This window comes from Diplotaxodon limnothrissa, linkage group LG6 (genome assembly GCF_057381915.1).
Source record: "Diplotaxodon limnothrissa isolate DT_005_m linkage group LG6, D_limnothrissa_male_GT1.1, whole genome shotgun sequence".
Lineage (NCBI taxonomy): Eukaryota > Metazoa > Chordata > Actinopteri > Cichliformes > Cichlidae > Diplotaxodon > Diplotaxodon limnothrissa.
In genome coordinates, this window is record NC_140601.1 from 27,046,313 (window position 1) to 27,062,537 (window position 16,225).

At 40.8% G+C, this 16,225-nt stretch overlaps 1 protein-coding gene across 1 annotated transcript; it reads right to left on the reverse strand.

The window, feature by feature from the left end:
* Positions 1-1,349: 1,349 nt before the first annotated feature.
* keap1b (kelch-like ECH-associated protein 1b) lies at positions 1,350-16,225 on the reverse strand. The gene is made up of 7 exons (XM_085354922.1): positions 16,159-16,225; positions 11,336-12,529; positions 8,626-8,871; positions 6,906-7,582; positions 5,565-5,770; positions 2,479-2,655; positions 1,350-1,649 (listed from the first exon to the last, which is right to left on the reverse strand). Exons 2-7 carry the CDS (start codon positions 11,639-11,641, stop codon positions 1,408-1,410), a joined length of 1,854 nt encoding a protein of 617 aa, XP_085211048.1. The 5' UTR covers positions 11,642-12,529; positions 16,159-16,225; the 3' UTR covers positions 1,350-1,407.

The following is a 16,225-nucleotide window of genomic DNA, read 5'->3' on the forward strand; positions in this document are numbered from 1 at the left end:
GATTATACACACTTAACTAGATGTAATGCTCTATAATATGACATCCTGCAATAAATCCTACCTTCATGAAGGTTGTAATTTCTGATTAAGTGGTTCCATAAAAAGGTGGTGATTCTGTGGAAGTGTTATGCACCAAAGTGACAGGCGTTTATTATTTTGCCCCAGTAAGATCACTAAAAGGCAACAAAACAGTAGAAACCCACTGTGAAAGCTGGATTTACTGCAGGACTGCTAGTTTTAGCCGTGCCTACCAAAATAAACCTGCAGCAGAGCCTCAGGTAGTCATGTAAGAAAGGCCAAAGTATTTCTTCTTGGAATCTAACAGCACACGTCATGGTTGGTGTTGCAGGCGAGGGATCACACCAACACCAAATGCCTCGCACAGGCCGTTTGTTCTTGGATTTAAAACTGGAACCACCTTGCCAGCTTGCTTGAAAACCCTCTTTTATATCACAGGTATATTCTTGTGTGTGATCCAGTAATCCAAAATGTTCTTGAAAATATTTAAGGTGGGATAAGAGCTCTGGAGCTGCAGAATCTGTCTTCAGCTTAGATCAACAACAACCGATTTAAATATCTTCCGCGTGCCTTCACAGGCGTCATACAGGATGTCCACTTTAAATAAAAATAGATTATTTGCAAAAAAATGAGTTCTAAACAGATGGTGAGTTTAAACATGTACATTACTACTAAAAATAACAGCAAATAACTGTCATATACAATAAACAGGAGGGAAATAATGGTTCCTGTGCTATATCAAAAACCTGTTACTACACAGTTTTTTTGGACTGCTAGTACTGGATATATCCAACATCAGGAGCTTAAATTCTTCTTCTTTATTTATTTATGTATTCTTTTTTAATGTGCAGATTGTGATTTTGTAAAGAACTATTGGACTGAATTAAGATGGTCTGTATAAGCACGTCAAACAAGCTCTTGCATGAGGCCCACTGTACGATCTTCATCTTGTGGCTCTCTGGGTTAACACTAATTTCCACACAGTGACTCAGCCTGTGCCTTCCCACACAAGCACCTCAGGAGAATATACCGACATAGTGATAATGCCCACAGGCATTGTAATGGCACTTTGATTGCTGCCTACACACACACACACACACACACACGCACACGCACACGCTACGTTTTGTTTACATAATCGATCGCTTGAAGTATTTCCTTCACCTATCAGATTTAGTTTGCTCTTTAAATGCAATAAAGAGCCCCTGATGACTCATCGGGCCAGTAAAGTGACCTTTTTACTATGGAGCCCTTTACTTGAACTTTACAAATGATGATCTAGCTGAGGGCTTCAAATGCCGCGTTGGAGCACAAAGCTAGACTGTCTGGATCTTATAACGATACTCAATTTAAAGGACCAGTTTTCACAGGTCAGTTTTGAGATGCGTGTCAGTGTGTGGATTGGGTCCTGCTCAGATCTTCGCGTGCATTTGCCGAAGGGTCCGCCTTGCCACTGGTTCTTCCACCGTCACATGCCTGACACTGCAATAAATCCTTTTGGCAGGGCTCCATGGTGACAGCCACTCCCACGCCGCTGCGGCCTGAAGTCATGTGGGTCACCTCTGACCAAGTGTCCTGCTCTGGGTCGTAACACTCCACACTGTCGAGGAAAGTGCTGCCATCGTAACCTCCTGTAAGCACAGCACAGATCTGAGCTATGGATAACAAACACTAAGTGGAGTGAGTAAATAGGAGTTAGTTATTGCTACTGTGACTCATAAAAACTTAAATATTTACATTTTATAGTCACAAAAACTGAACAAGTTACCCAAGGTTAATCATGCCTTGCAAAATACATCTAAACACTTAACGGTTACACTACAAAGAGTTTTAATACGCAGACACATTAAAAAGAAAGCACACCCTGTTTCTAATTTTGACTTCCTAGGTAAACACAACATCACATGACATATTACACACTCTGGCATTATTTATTTAACACAAACTGAAACGCAGAAGCAGTGTGTGAAAACCAAAAAAACTAAATAAAAACAAACAAACAAACCTGCAAAGACGCAATTGAACAAACCACAAGACAACCGTCCATGGTGGTGAAGGCGTTATGATATGGGCATGTTTTACAGCCACAAGACCAAAGTACTGTTTACCAAAGTATTCTAGAGTCAAGTGTGAGGCCATCTGCCTGACAGCTGAAATTTGGCCAAAACGAGGTCATGCAACAGGCCAATGATCGCGAGAACAGTAGCAAAGCTACTAAAGAATGGCTGAAAAAGTAAACAATGAAGGTGTTGTAATATCCCAAAGTCCAAACCTCAACCTGAATGAAATGCTGTGGTGTGGTGCTCGTGACCTAAATGAGTACTGGCTCACACCCAATGATTGTAAATGTGGGAGGTGAACAAAATAATTGCATTGATATCGGTATAATAATTAAAACATATTTTGTAAATCAAATCGTTGCTTTTTTCTCAGCAGGCTTCTACGAGCTACATTACTCACCCAACACATAGATGCGTCCATGCAGCGCAGTGACTCCCAGAGCACTGCGTCTGTGCCTCATGGAGGCAGCAAAGCTCCACGTATCGGTTTCTACATCATGGCGCTCCACCGTGTTCAGCTGGTTGGTGCCGTCGTATCCGCCCATCACAAAGATCTGATTGCCAAGTGCACACACGCCTAAAAGAAAAGGTCAACTGTTTCATTTATTCAAACTAAATGTGGGCAGACACATGTAAGCACATGCCAGAACTGGCTGAAGAAAAGAGTAACGTCTACGCTACGGTCACAGGTAGCTTTGTTTTGACTGCCATCATAAAAAAAAGAAAAAAAAAAGGAAAAGACAATTAAAACTCCAGGCCAACCATGTATTTAAGGACACACAAAGAAAGGCATACACACTCCCCACATAAGTGTTTTGTTTTTTCTTTAATGCGTTTCTTGATTAAGAAAAATCATTGCCTCTGCCAAGGAGGTTGTGTTTATTTTAACACTTGTGTGAGGGTTGTAAAATGTTACCAATCCATTCAAATTTGGCTTACATCCACCATGATCTTAAAAGGTCAACATAATGATTTATTTGCTTAAAAAAAAAAAAAAAAAAAAAAAAAAAAAGAAGAGAAAAAAAGAAAAAGAAAAGAAAGAATCCTTATAACTTAGAAACTATGATCCTTACAAATAGGGCTGCACGATTAATCGTTAGAAAAATCGCAATCTCAATTCATACTTATGTGCGATCTTATTTCCAAATGACAACAATTAAAAAAAAAGAAAAAAAAAAAAGACGATGACTGTACCGCATTTTGATCCGGGACGTAATCTGCATGAAAACAAGCGCTCACTCTTCCTGCTCAACAAATGACAAGGGCGGAGCCTTATACCACGTGATACAGAAGCTGGCTGCTAAAATTGGCAGGGAAAAAACAACGGAGAGCACGTCAGGGATGACGAGAAAGTGACTGGAGAAAATCCGTCCCGGTCAACCACCCAAACATCAATAATGGGAACCTTATACAGCGCTTCCCCATACCCGTCGAACTCCCGCAGGCACAAAGAAATTACGGAGGCTATCACTTATCACCTGACCAAAGATATGGCTCCCATCAACACTGTGCAAAACGAGGGATTTAGGAAAATGATCAACACCCTAGACAAACGAGTGCCGTCCCGCAACTATTTTTCTATTGTTGCACTACCTGCTCTATACACGCAGTGTCGAGGAACGGTGGAGACGGAATTTCAAGCAGTACAACATTTTGTGGCAACAACAAAATGTGAGACATTTGTTGTTTTTATGTTTATTTATTGTTTTTATGTTCAGTCTCAACTGTTACGAAGTTGATGTGCAGTTAATAAGTGCAATAAATATTTATACTGGAAAAGAAAATCGTGAGAGAATCGTGATCTCAATTCTAAGCCAAAAAAAAAAAAAAAAAAAAAAAAAAAAAAAATCGTGATTCTCATTTTATGCAAAATCGTGCAGCCCTACTTACAAATGTGGTGTGTCAACATATATGAAGTACCAGCATAAAGATTTTAATTATCATGTCAAATTTGACCTCTTCAAGGTCAACACACAGATCTGGAGGTCATAGAGCTATTTAAAACATTTAATCATATAAGGTATGATCAATGGAGATTTTAAAGATAAAATTTTCTTTGGACTTCTGACCTATGTTTTTATTGTCAACATTTAATTTCTACTGCACTACAAACATTATTTTTTTTAAGCAAATTGAAAACTAACGAAATCCAAAAAAAAAAATTAAAAATGAATGAATACAAAACACAATACTAATCCCTTAAAATTTAAATAGTGCCCAAATGGTGAGGTGCTTGGGTGGGGGGGGGATTGTGCTCGGAGTGCTTCTTGTTTATTGACTCTGTGCAGAGACTGACAACATAGCAGATTTTGCCCACTGTAGCAAAGCCAAAATATCTCATGGACACCTTTATCCTATCACACACAGTTTAGAAGATGGATGCTGCCAGAGCAATGACACTCATTGGTTTGGGAAGTCCAGTTTCAAAACCTCAACCTGAGCATTTTTACCGTCTCCATCGGTATGTTTTGAAACCAGAAGTGAGGAGTTATCTCTGGATCTCTGTATGTTTGATTTAGTCTGAGCTGAAACTAGCGATTGAGCCTTAATAAGTCATGAGGAAAGTTCACTGAGATCACAGAAAAAAGTCGCTTAGGGCCATTTTCACTTAGATTTCTATTCAAATGGAAGTCTTTTTACAAACAGATACATGATTTACATGATATCGAAGTTTGACTGACCCACACAATCACTGAATTTCACACAGGTTTCAAGTAACAGCATTTGATTGTTAAAATATGAGAGTTTTTTGGTCACGGTTGACAGGACACGCTGTTCAAAACTGTGGACAGAGCGATAACCAGTGTTGACATGGTCAGACATGTTACCAGTCGTTAACCCCAGATGCACGTTACAAAACACACCTTCTTCCTTTTATAACTTATCGCAGAAGTTAAAAAAGTAACACAAAACTAAGCTTACCAATTTGACAAAAGGGGCCACAGTCACGCTTCTGTTTATTTTACACCAAAATATGGAAAGTAGTAACAATAAGAGTACTAATAAGCATCCATACATAAAGACTTCCTGCCAAAGTCTTGGGTCTGTTCTCTAGATATGAGTAATAACTGCTGAGGTAACTAGTTTCTTCCCAGAGTCCAGTTGGATTTCACATCTCAAAGCTTGCCAAAAGACGTCAATAAAATGCCTAGATATTTTGGCTTCACTTTTTCCATATACACTCTACTGCAAGATTATTATAGGTTCTGTCTAATTTCTCAATTGTTTTTTCTTTTTTTTTGAGAAATGTTGCTTTTTACCTGAAATCTTTGTTTATTTGCTTTGCCTCACTATTAAGCTGCCCTTGCTGTCTGGTTTAAGTACTGCTTGGGTCTACCTAGCAAAAACAGGAAGGTCTGCAGGGGCAGGAAGTCTTGCAAATCTTTACAAATCACAGGTGGAAAACTGCACGGGCAGTTGTGTAAATTGATTGTTTTTCAGAAACGTTTTTCATCATTAGGAGGCAGCTTTACAATTCCTTCTTACCAGCTCCGGAGCGGACCGTGTTCATCGGAGCCATGGTCTTCCACTCATCCTTCTCAGGGTTGTAGCACTCACAGGAACTGAGCCGGTTGGCCCCGTCGAACCCCCCCACAGCGTAGAGCAGCCGGTTGATGACCGCCACACCCACACCGATACGTCGTGTTAACATCGGGGCTACCAGCTGCCACTGATCCTGTTCTGGATCATACCTGTGGAGAACCAACACAAACTAAGAAGGCTACATAGTTTGAAAAGAAAGTAATTATCGCTATATTTCCGAGCTTTAAATTCCCGTTTTCTTTTTGCCAACTAATAACATTAGTCAGTTTACTTATCGGGTTTCTAAATCGCAAATGTAACCAACTCTTGTAACTAATCATCCCAATGAATGAACCACTGCCAGGAGTCTGCTCCACAGATTCATTAGTTTCATTCCTCAGTATCTGTGGTTAGCCGTTGTGCTACAGTGCGTCATATGTGCTTTCGGATGTTACATGATTGTTCAGACTGGCTGGACATGTTCCTCTTTCACCGAGACTGTGGGCTACCTGCGTAAGATCTTCTATTTTAGGAACAAAGCCAACTTTTGGGTAAAGTTTCTGCCTTGAATTAAAATGTACGTAATCCCAGTTTTAAATGGGTAGCAGTGAAAAATCTGGGGCAGGTTTATGTCAAGGTTAGTCAGAGCAAGGCCAATACGGCACCTCGGATATTTCTCATGGGACTTGATGGGCTCTCCGCTTCCCTTTTTGTTATTATTTATTAAAATGTATGTTGTTAAGTCACTGTTCATACCCAACACCAGAAAGCACCTAAACAAAGCTGCCGTTTCACAGGTGTGGATTAAAAGCTGCATCCGGCAGGATTATCTCAAGATGTTAAGCAATCTGAGAAAGAATGAGTATTAGTTCTTCTTGATCTGGTCATATAACAATGTTCGTACAAGCATTTCGTGCCAAGCTTAGATTGAGAGAGAAACAAAAGGTGTCTTGTTTCTCTTTTCAATTGTCACTAAGTTTAATATTACAAAAATATTTCCCTGTAGACTCAAACACCCTCACAGCAGCTTTGTGTGATCTAAAAATAAATTGCAGGAAGTAAAATGTTTCCAGGAAGTTACCCGATTACTTCTCTTGACAGACACAACCATAAGCCTTTCATTAAAATGACCTGTGCTGACCACATACTGTAATTGTTACTTAACTATTCAACCAGTAAAAGACTGCTGGTTTTCTTTCTACATTCAAACACACATAATTGATAAAAGAATAAATTCAAAATAGGCAGAATTGGTCTGTGTAATAAAAGTAATACCATCTTCCATTATTAGCCAACTTGACTTACCTTTCCACACTATTATGATGAATGCACCCATGTGATCCACCAACTGCATATACCATGCCATCGATGACCCCGACTCCGATTCGGTTCCTGGGCACGCTCATGGGTGCACACGGCAGCCAGCAGTTGTTCATAGGATTGTAACAGTCTAAAGCGTTTGAGTCCATGTTACCATCAGGCGCGTTGTTTCTTCCACCAACAGCATAGAAAAGCCCACTGATCACACAGGCGGCCAGGCCGCTTCGGGGTACCTGCAGGTCGGCAAGCCTCAGCCAGGTTCCCGTGCAAGGGTTGTAAGCCTCCAGGTAGCTGAGCGACTGACGGAAATAACCCCCTGCTGTGTAGATGAGCTGCGGCACCTTGGGAGTTCTGCAAGAAATCACTTTGGTGGGTTTGTGGAGGGTGAGGTCCTGGAAGATCTGAGCCAGGTAGTCTTTACACTGTGGGTCCCAGTCCAGAGACTGAAGTTGGGTCTGCAGGAAGTTGGGGGTGAGGGAATGGCAGCGGACAGCCTGGAGTAAGGCTTGGACATACGGTCGCCTGTTCTCCCGGTCATATCGCACCCAGGCCACGCATGCCTGGAAGACTTCGGACTCACAGCGCACGTTGAGCTCGTCGCGGCTGATCAGGTTGACCAGCTGGCAGTGGGACAAGTTGAAGAATTCCTCTTGGGTTGCTACCTGGAAAGCAGGAGTACAGATTTAAAGTAACTTTTTATGATACACGTGTTGTTAAAGAATAAAGTACCTGGTGTGAGTAATTACAACAACTGGAAAGATTTTTCAAACAACTGATTAATATTTCTGAGCTAAAAGTTTCCAGACAGCTAATGACAGCTGCATAAGTCCAAAATCCAGACATATATGACTGAATGGAATCTAGACCAGCAGCAAATTCTCATCTAATTTTCTTACCTAAAGTAACTGCCGGATCAATTAAACTGTGCACAGTCTGTTCCAAATACAAACAGATTTATTTTAAATTATGGATCAATCATGTAATCTTTATCAGTTGGTTTTTGCTTATTTTGATCAATTATAACATAACGGTGAGGACAAAACAAACTCTTGCAACAAATAATCTCTTTCTAACAAAGGAAAACTGGTTTCCTACCCTGACAGCCACAATATATTTAAAAAGTCAAATCTCTGGTGAGCAGGCATGTATTGAATATTATACCATTTATAGGTTTAACCTCACAGACAGACATGTGACACGTCTTTGTCATAAGCTGGACCTACCCTTGATCTTATCTCCTTATGAGGGAGAAATATTAACTGTCCTTTCATTTCTTGTACTGTGTTGTATCATCATCTTTTGCAGTCAGTTATGCTTCAGCCACCAGTAAACCCACATAGATACTCACAAGTCATCGTGACTCATAGCTTGAATTCTCTTGGCCTTCTTGTGAAGAGAATTCAAGCTATGAGTCTGCCAGTGGACTCATAGCTTGAACCCACCAGAAGAAACCACAATGCAGCAAGTGAAACATTGTTTACTCAGACCTCAAAACACTTTACACACAGATTTCCTGCCCCAAAAACTTGAACAGATTTGTAGAATGTTTAATTCTTGATATCTAAGTTACAAAATCATTACTTAAGCGCCACAAATTAGGAAAAAACAATTACAAGGAGTGGCTCCAACTTCATGTGCAGCCCAACAATGCAGTTCAGTGATTCTAACGAAAATGCTTTCATTCGAGATGCTATTTAAGCCTTACCTGGCTGAAGTTCATGTAGATGTATTCTCTGGCCTTCTGGTGGAGCTCTGTGCAACCGATCTGCTCTGCAAAGCTGGCAATGCCAATAGCGTTGCTGGGGTCAAGCTGCTGGACGAGGAAATCACAGCAGGCCTTGACCACGCTGTCTATCTGGTACATGACAGCACCATTCATCACATGGATGACACACTTCTCACCCACAGAGATGCTGGCTGTGTAGGCAAACTCTATCAGTCTGTCCATTACCTGAAATGGTGAAAAGACACAACGTAAGGGGTTGGACTGTGGGAGGTCAGTGCACAGATGAGAAAATTAGAGCGAGAGAAGCTGGAGAGAAAAATTATTTAATGCTATGCTAAATTCTGGAAGGAAGGAACACAGATTAGCATCTCACAAGCTATCACGTCATAGATATTGTTTCGATCACACTCTATGTGAGCTCAGTAAACACCCAACGCAAGTAAAGGAAGTCAAGATAAAACTGTTTAGCCACTGTGCATACCTGTTTTACAGAGAGAGAGCTTACTTTTTAAAAAGGTGGAACTTCAGTCCTGAGTACCATAGAAAAATATTTATGCACTTTTACATATGACTCATAATTACTTTGAACATATTATTTGCTCATGGAAAAAAAGATTAAAAAAAAAAAGAAAAGAGAGAAATGCACTCAATCCATGGGTACACACATTTTCCGAATATAAATTACATGTATTGTAAAAATGTTTTAAGCACTTCAGATAAAGACATTAACAATCATAAAGTGTGATGTAGAAAATGTAAAATCCAAATATGCAGTCATATAGCAACAAGGAGGAGTCCTACAGAGCAACTAAAAAGGGCAGGCATCGTAGCAAACCCTCCAAGATGCTTGGAATAACCCATTTGGTTAATAATCAGTGTGATGTAAGGCTGATATTCATTTAGTTTTGACTTTTAATTGCACTTGTACAAAGATAAATGATAAAGAAAAACAGTGGATGGTGTTATCTATAAAGGTATGATCATCTGAGTATGGTTTTAAAGCAATTCTGACTTTCTGTTTCACTTTAAAGCAGTGCAGGATTTTTGTGGGAGTGGAGCCATTTTTTTCTAACAATGCTGGAAAAGCCCATTGTGGTATACAGCTTGGTTTTAAAGTTACAATTCCCATACTAGAGCTGGGCGATATGAGATTTTTTCATATCACGATATGTTTTTTTCATTTCAGGCGATAACGATATCTATCACGATATAAGCCAAATAACTATATTTGTAAGATTTAAATGTGCCGTTGCTCACAAGTAAAATGTGAAATAATCAGCAGCTTGTTTTTAAATATTTATTTCCCATAATAAGTTCAACAGGGTAGATGTACTTAAGGAACATGACTTTTTCAGATAAATAAAGGCAAATATTGCAAACTACACAAAAGACAGCCGCTAAAGCGTTTAAGTTTCAAAATAGAACAAATGAAACAGACTAAATTGTCAATTCCACTTAGAAACAAAATATTAATTCTAAAAATAAATCTTAGTTTGTTTTACAGAAGAACAGACAAAACTGACTAACTTTTGTCAATATCAAATAAACTGAGAACTAAAAGGAAATTCTCAATCTCTCCTTGTTGTATAGCTTAGCTTTTCAAACAGTTTTAACAGTTACTTTAGTCTGACAAAAGCCGAATGACGAATTAGCGCTTCCAGTTAGAGACTGAGGCTACGTCCACACGTACACGGGTATTTTTGAAAACTGAGATTTTCCGTTTTCGTTTTAAAAAATAATCCCGTCCACACATAAAGGCAGAAATGAAGGAAAACGCTGCTATGAACATGCCAAAGCAGCAGGTGGCGCTAGATTCCTAACCGTGCAGAAATGTTGGCCAATCAGAAGTCTAGAAGCCTCGGTGGAAAAAGTAAACAAAGCTGGGGCATAGAAGCAGAACCGAGTCGTATGTGTGGAGGGACAGTAACTGTGTGTATATGTAAGCATTTAAACACTGCAGAGAGTAGAATTAACAGTATTGTAGAAATTCATTTCACCGAAACAATAACGTGGCGCACAGTGTGACTCATGCACCAGTTTATTGTATTTCCAGACTTGCTTTCGGCACAATTTACAGTGCACGCTACTCTGTTTTTTGTCAGACTTGAAATAGCCGAAATACCTTCAAACTACGGAACTTCTATGGCTCTTCCGTTCGACAATCTCTCCGGCGTTGGAACCATCATCTGTTTTCTCTTCGGTCACGCTCGGTTGATTTTTCTAGTCGGCACACTCATTTCCTCCATTACGCGCTGGCTCCATTACCCGCTGGCTGCTTCCCAAACAAACACACGTGCGGCTTGGCACTTGTGCTGTACGTAACAAGTCACGCGACGTGACGCTGCGGCTGTGATTGGTTCGGCTCTGCGCTACTGAATTTGGATCGGCTGACCTTTTTTTTTTTTTTTTTTTAAAGAGAACAAGAGCGGCGAGGTCTATCGCGATAGCTTAATTTCTCTATCGAGTAAAAGTTATATCGCGATACATATCGTTATCGTTCTATCGCCCAGCTCTATCCCATACATACTGGATTTTCCTTGTAATAATGTGAGGCCGGTTTATGCTGAAAGAGGAGTAACTCGATTCCCATTTAGTTATTCGGAAGTCAACAAATAAACACAATAATACAGCTACATTTAAATGAGTACAAATCAAACAAAACATTCAGGCAAGGATAAAACAGACTAACCTTGGGGTGAATTCCTTCGATGGGCACCAACTCCATACCGCACTCCTTCAGGCCGTTGGTGAACATGGCCCTGAAGACCGGGGACGAGGAGGCCAACACCACCTTGTGAGCCACAAAGTCCACCGCCTCCAGGTCCTTGTAGCGCACGCGTAGCGTGACGTCGCACAGCTGCCGCTCCAGCCGCAGCTCGTTCATGATGGCGAAGGCGGCTGACGTGTGGCTCTCGAGCGTGTAGCTGAAGACGCGGTGACCATTGCGCGTGGACGGAGTCACCAGCGCTTTGTATTCTGTCAAACACTCCGTCATTTCCTACCCTTTCTCCTCCTCTTTGGTCGCCTTCTCAAGAACAGTGGACGGCGTTATGGGGCATCCTTGCACCACATGCAGGCATGGGTCGAAATAAAAGAATTTAATTTGAGGAATTTGGTAGACAGCCAAACAGAAAGCTCCAGGCCCTCCTGACTTTTCTATGAGTAAAAGAGTTATGTCTGGTTTATAAAAACATGGGGATTTCCTTGCTATGTTCAGTACTTCAGTCCAGCCATTCGCCCCATTATGGCATTACTAGAGCGTTGAATGCAAGGCTGCCACTCATGGCTGCATGTACTAATATATGCTGCAGTTCCAACATAATTAAAATGCCTTGAATTAAGGGTCCCTCTGGTTTTGTTTGAAGGTTAACTTTTCAGAGAAAGAGTTAGAGAATAGCAGGCAAAGTAAGAACTGCTCCAGACTCAGATCAGTTGTTTGTGTTGGCAACACAGTTGCTTTCCTTTCCACTTCTCTATTATTTCAGCAGAAACGTATTAATCATACCCAGCAATATAAACAGTCAGTTTGCAGTACGTCTCTGTTATCTTGTCTTCCTCTGAGCCTTCTAATCAAATATATTTTGACTGCTCAAAAAGTCTTCAATCAAACAACTCAAGAGCTGTGCCAGATTCACAAACTGTGCAGATCAATCTTGCACAGTGATAAAAAAATAAAATAAAATCTATTGCTTTGTTACAAAAAGTAATAATCAAAGCTGTCTTCAAAAGAGCTATTCAGCGTCCGAGACTCTAGGTGAGGCAGTTGAGCCTTTAGGAATGAAGTGGTAGCGGTGTTTCGTTGTTTTCTCTGGAGAAGCCTTCCTTGAGGATGCCCACCTATTTGTTTGTTTACTTACTAAGAAGCAGTTGGTTCAGCTGACAGCTGGGGAGAGAAAGAGAGAGAGCATGTGTTTGTTTCATACTGATAAACTCTGCTTCTCTGCTCGGTCTACATACGTACATCAATGCCTTGCATAGCGAGTGATTCAGCACTATTCTTTACCTATGAACTCATACAACAAAACTTTATCAATGCAGTGACACATAATTCTCTGTCATTCTTCCTCATGCACTCCACTTACAGTCAAGGCTTTGTCTTTGTAACGATGACTATGCAGCTCATTAAAAAAACAAAAAACAAAAACCATCTTCTGCTTTTATGAGTCCCAAACTCTAGTTCTCTCTATCAGTCGCCAATACTGATGCACGGATCCAGTTTTGTTTTGTTTTTTACCCCAGTTCTGATACGACACGATTACCTCAACTCAACATACAATAATAAGGTATGTGTTGGTACTGGGTACCAATCCAGGAACAGTGTTTATTTAATACACTGTATTTGAGTAACGAAAAATACTTATCAGGCTTGATTTAAAACATTGCTTTACTAATTCTGTTTGCAATCCAAGACAATTTAAAAAACAAAGGGAGTACTACAATAGCTGTAAGGGCTTATCCAACAGGTGCTCTTAAGTAGGGCAGATGCAAAGTCAGGCTACGTCCACACTAATGTGTTTTGAAAACGCAGCGTTTTCTCTCCGCTTTGACCTCCCGTCCACACTGAGACGGCGTTTTCCTCAAGAAAAAACGCAGCATTTTGAAAATGCTCTCGAAAACACATACATTTCAAAACGGAGCTGTCCCGTCGCAGTGTGGACACTCGAAAACGCAGACTTTCTAAAACGATGACGCATTTTAGTCATGTGATGCAGTCATGTGAGCAATTAAACAAAGATAGCCGAGTGCATTATACAGCAGTTGTTTTGATTGCTCTCAACTTTGACAGCCCTAAAAAAGATTAATATCAGTTTGTACATGCTCCGGATAGCTTTTCTTCAAATTCTTTAGTTCTCACTTGCTTTTGCGTGAAAATGACTGAAAATGCTAGTGTGGACGCCGTTTTCAAATCTATCCGGGCTAGTGTGGACGTAGCCTAATGCGTTTTCATTTGTCATGATAGTTTCTCCTTATCTGGCATCGCTTCACACACAGGTAGTGTGCACAGCTGATAAAAGACAGGGTGAAGTGAAACACGCAAAAGAAAAACTGTTGGTGAGGAACTCAAGTGCCTGGAATCCTACCTATTACTTTCAGTACTTTTAAAAGTAAAAAACGTCCACATAGAGAGGCTAACAATATAAGCAAAACAGCAAGTAAGTGTAAGTGAGTGTGTAAGCAGCAGCTAGGGAGTGCTGCTCATTTTGAAGGACAACGCCGTGACTTAAATTAGGCTTTAATTTAACAGGCCAGCATGAGTAAGTGTGCTCTTGCTCTGCCCTGTTGCCAATCCACTGGGGGTTTGAACAGAGGGAACAGTTTGTTCAAACCAACAGCAGAATCCAAGTACATCCATTGCAGCATCTTCCAGACATGTTTAAACCAAATTAGGCTAAGAAAACAAAACAATCTTTTAATCAGAGTCAAGAGGTACTTTTATCGGAGTAATCCAGGAGGAGGAGAGGGCTCTGGCTCTGCAGACTGGCTTACAAACAAATACTTCTACAGGTAATATGTGGGATCAGATCCACTACGTTGAACCCATTAAGTTGAAAATTTAATGCCTTCATTTTTATTCCAATCCCACTTCTTCTTTTCAGAATATGAACTGCCTGCAACATTGACGTACAATACAAGAAACATGTGGTTAATGTCTGTTTGGAGCCCTCTGATCAGGAAGAGTCTGAATTACTCAGCAACAATGCTGCTGTGAGGGTTCAGTTATATAACAAAGCACCCGTGAGTTGTGTATACACACCAACACAAACACACACGCACACTGATCGTTACGTGAAGCATTGATAAAAGGACGCAAAACAAAAGGCCAGGTTCTATGACCTTGTAGCTTTCCAATCTGCAAATAGGTTACCGTGTTCTTTGCAATCATTAAAGATTAAGGGGGAAAAAAACCCAAACTCAGTTTGAGAGTTTTTCATCTTACCAACAAATGGGAACACGTCAGTGACCATGATGGAACTCGTCATGAGGAAGTCAGCCAGTTAAGCTCGCTGTAATATGAAACACACCGCGATTCACATTTACTGCTGTGCCTCCCCCCTTCCAGGATTCTGGGTGAAATAGTTTCACAGGAGAACATATTGCTCAACTCGCCCACTTTCCACAGCAGACAGAAACGACTCACTGACAAACAAGCTCTCCAAGTCCCACACTATACCTGCTGCATTTCTCTGACATTTCATCAATAATAAAAACACGTTTTTGGGTATGATGAATGCGACAGGTATAACTGGGTCCAAGCCACTCTAAAGACAGTATCTGTTGTTGAATCAATCAATTGATGAATCAGCTGACAAACACTGCACGTATTATGATAACATTTATTGTTAAGACATTTTATAACCTACACATGTGGGAAATCCTGAAATTTCACATGCCATAAGCCAAATGACTCCTAGCAAACATCTGGAGGGTTTTACTCCTCTAACATGAAAAAACTTGTTCATTACAGGTTCTAGAAGTGCAATTAAACTGTCACTCGACGGTGACACTAAACAAGGAAGTTTCAAGGAGTTGGCAGCAGTAAATCCTTACTAAAGGACGAACTCAAACAGAAACTGAAAATGTCCAGTATACATCTTTAAAAGACGAACGTGAACGATAAACCAGCGATTTATGCTGATGCTGCTAAAAATCTTCCACTGCAACCCTAATCTTGACAAGAAAGTTGGCTCATCAACAGCACAGTAATAAAGATGCACACTCACCCCTGACAGAGACCCCGCACGTCGGTTTGCGTGCCACCCTTCAGGCCTACAGGTCTTGGGTGTCTTACAACTGGAGGGACTCTACAAGTTTAACAGTTTGATCTGAGCTACACCTACAGCTGTGTCAGCGATTTTTATTTTATTTTGTGCTACAAAGCCAGCAAACGCAATCGAGCCAGAAGTGAAACAAACACAAGTACAGAGTCCAGCGCGTTTCTCGGGCATTTTGGCAACCAGCTCTCTTCGGTGACTCATCGTGAACTCTTCACCGAGCAAACAGTGGAACTGGATGTACCAAAACATGACCCAGAAGTGAAGCCAGTCCTTTACATAAACCCTGATGGACTTGGATTTCCGCGCCATTTACCTGACATGAAGAGCACACAAGAAGCCACCGTGTGTCCTCTACGAGGATCATTTCTGAGCTTGCGTTTGTAAAACAAAAATAATCCACAGACCTGGCATGCAAAGGTAGAGGAGAGCAAGAAAAATCGGCTGCAGGTTTCTGGTGGGTTTGCAACGACGGTGAACTCAGAAGGTCTCACGATGAAAGAGCCGTAATCCCCATCAAAACAACAAGTCAAACGTTTCGGAAACAGAGCTGACAGCAAAATAGGCTCCTAATAATAGACAGTAGAGTAACGGCTGTGAGCCGAGCTCGTAACAAACGTGCTAACAAAGCGATATCAAAATATATTCTTGCTAACCCGCCCGCACAAAATCCAGATATGTCCAAACAACTGACATTAATCACTAATGGCTCCTTAAATTTGGAATAACAGAGAATTACCGTAGTCTAGAACAATTCCTCCATCGCGGTCTGCCGAGCCACACAGAAAGGAGGGGAAAGCTGTAAC

Bases quoted from the DNA above. Each gene is read 5' to 3' on its own strand.
- keap1b (XM_085354922.1), bottom strand. From the start codon at position 11,641: ATGACGGAGTGTTTGACAGAATACAAAGCGCTGGTGACTCCGTCCACG. The intron at 7,583-8,625 runs GTAAGGCTTAAA...CCTGCTTTCCAG, and splicing joins TCTACATGAACTTCAGCCAG to GTAGCAACCCAAGAGGAATT. The intron at 5,771-6,905 runs GTAAGTCAAGTT...GGTTCTCCACAG, and splicing joins CATCATAATAGTGTGGAAAG to GTATGATCCAGAACAGGATC.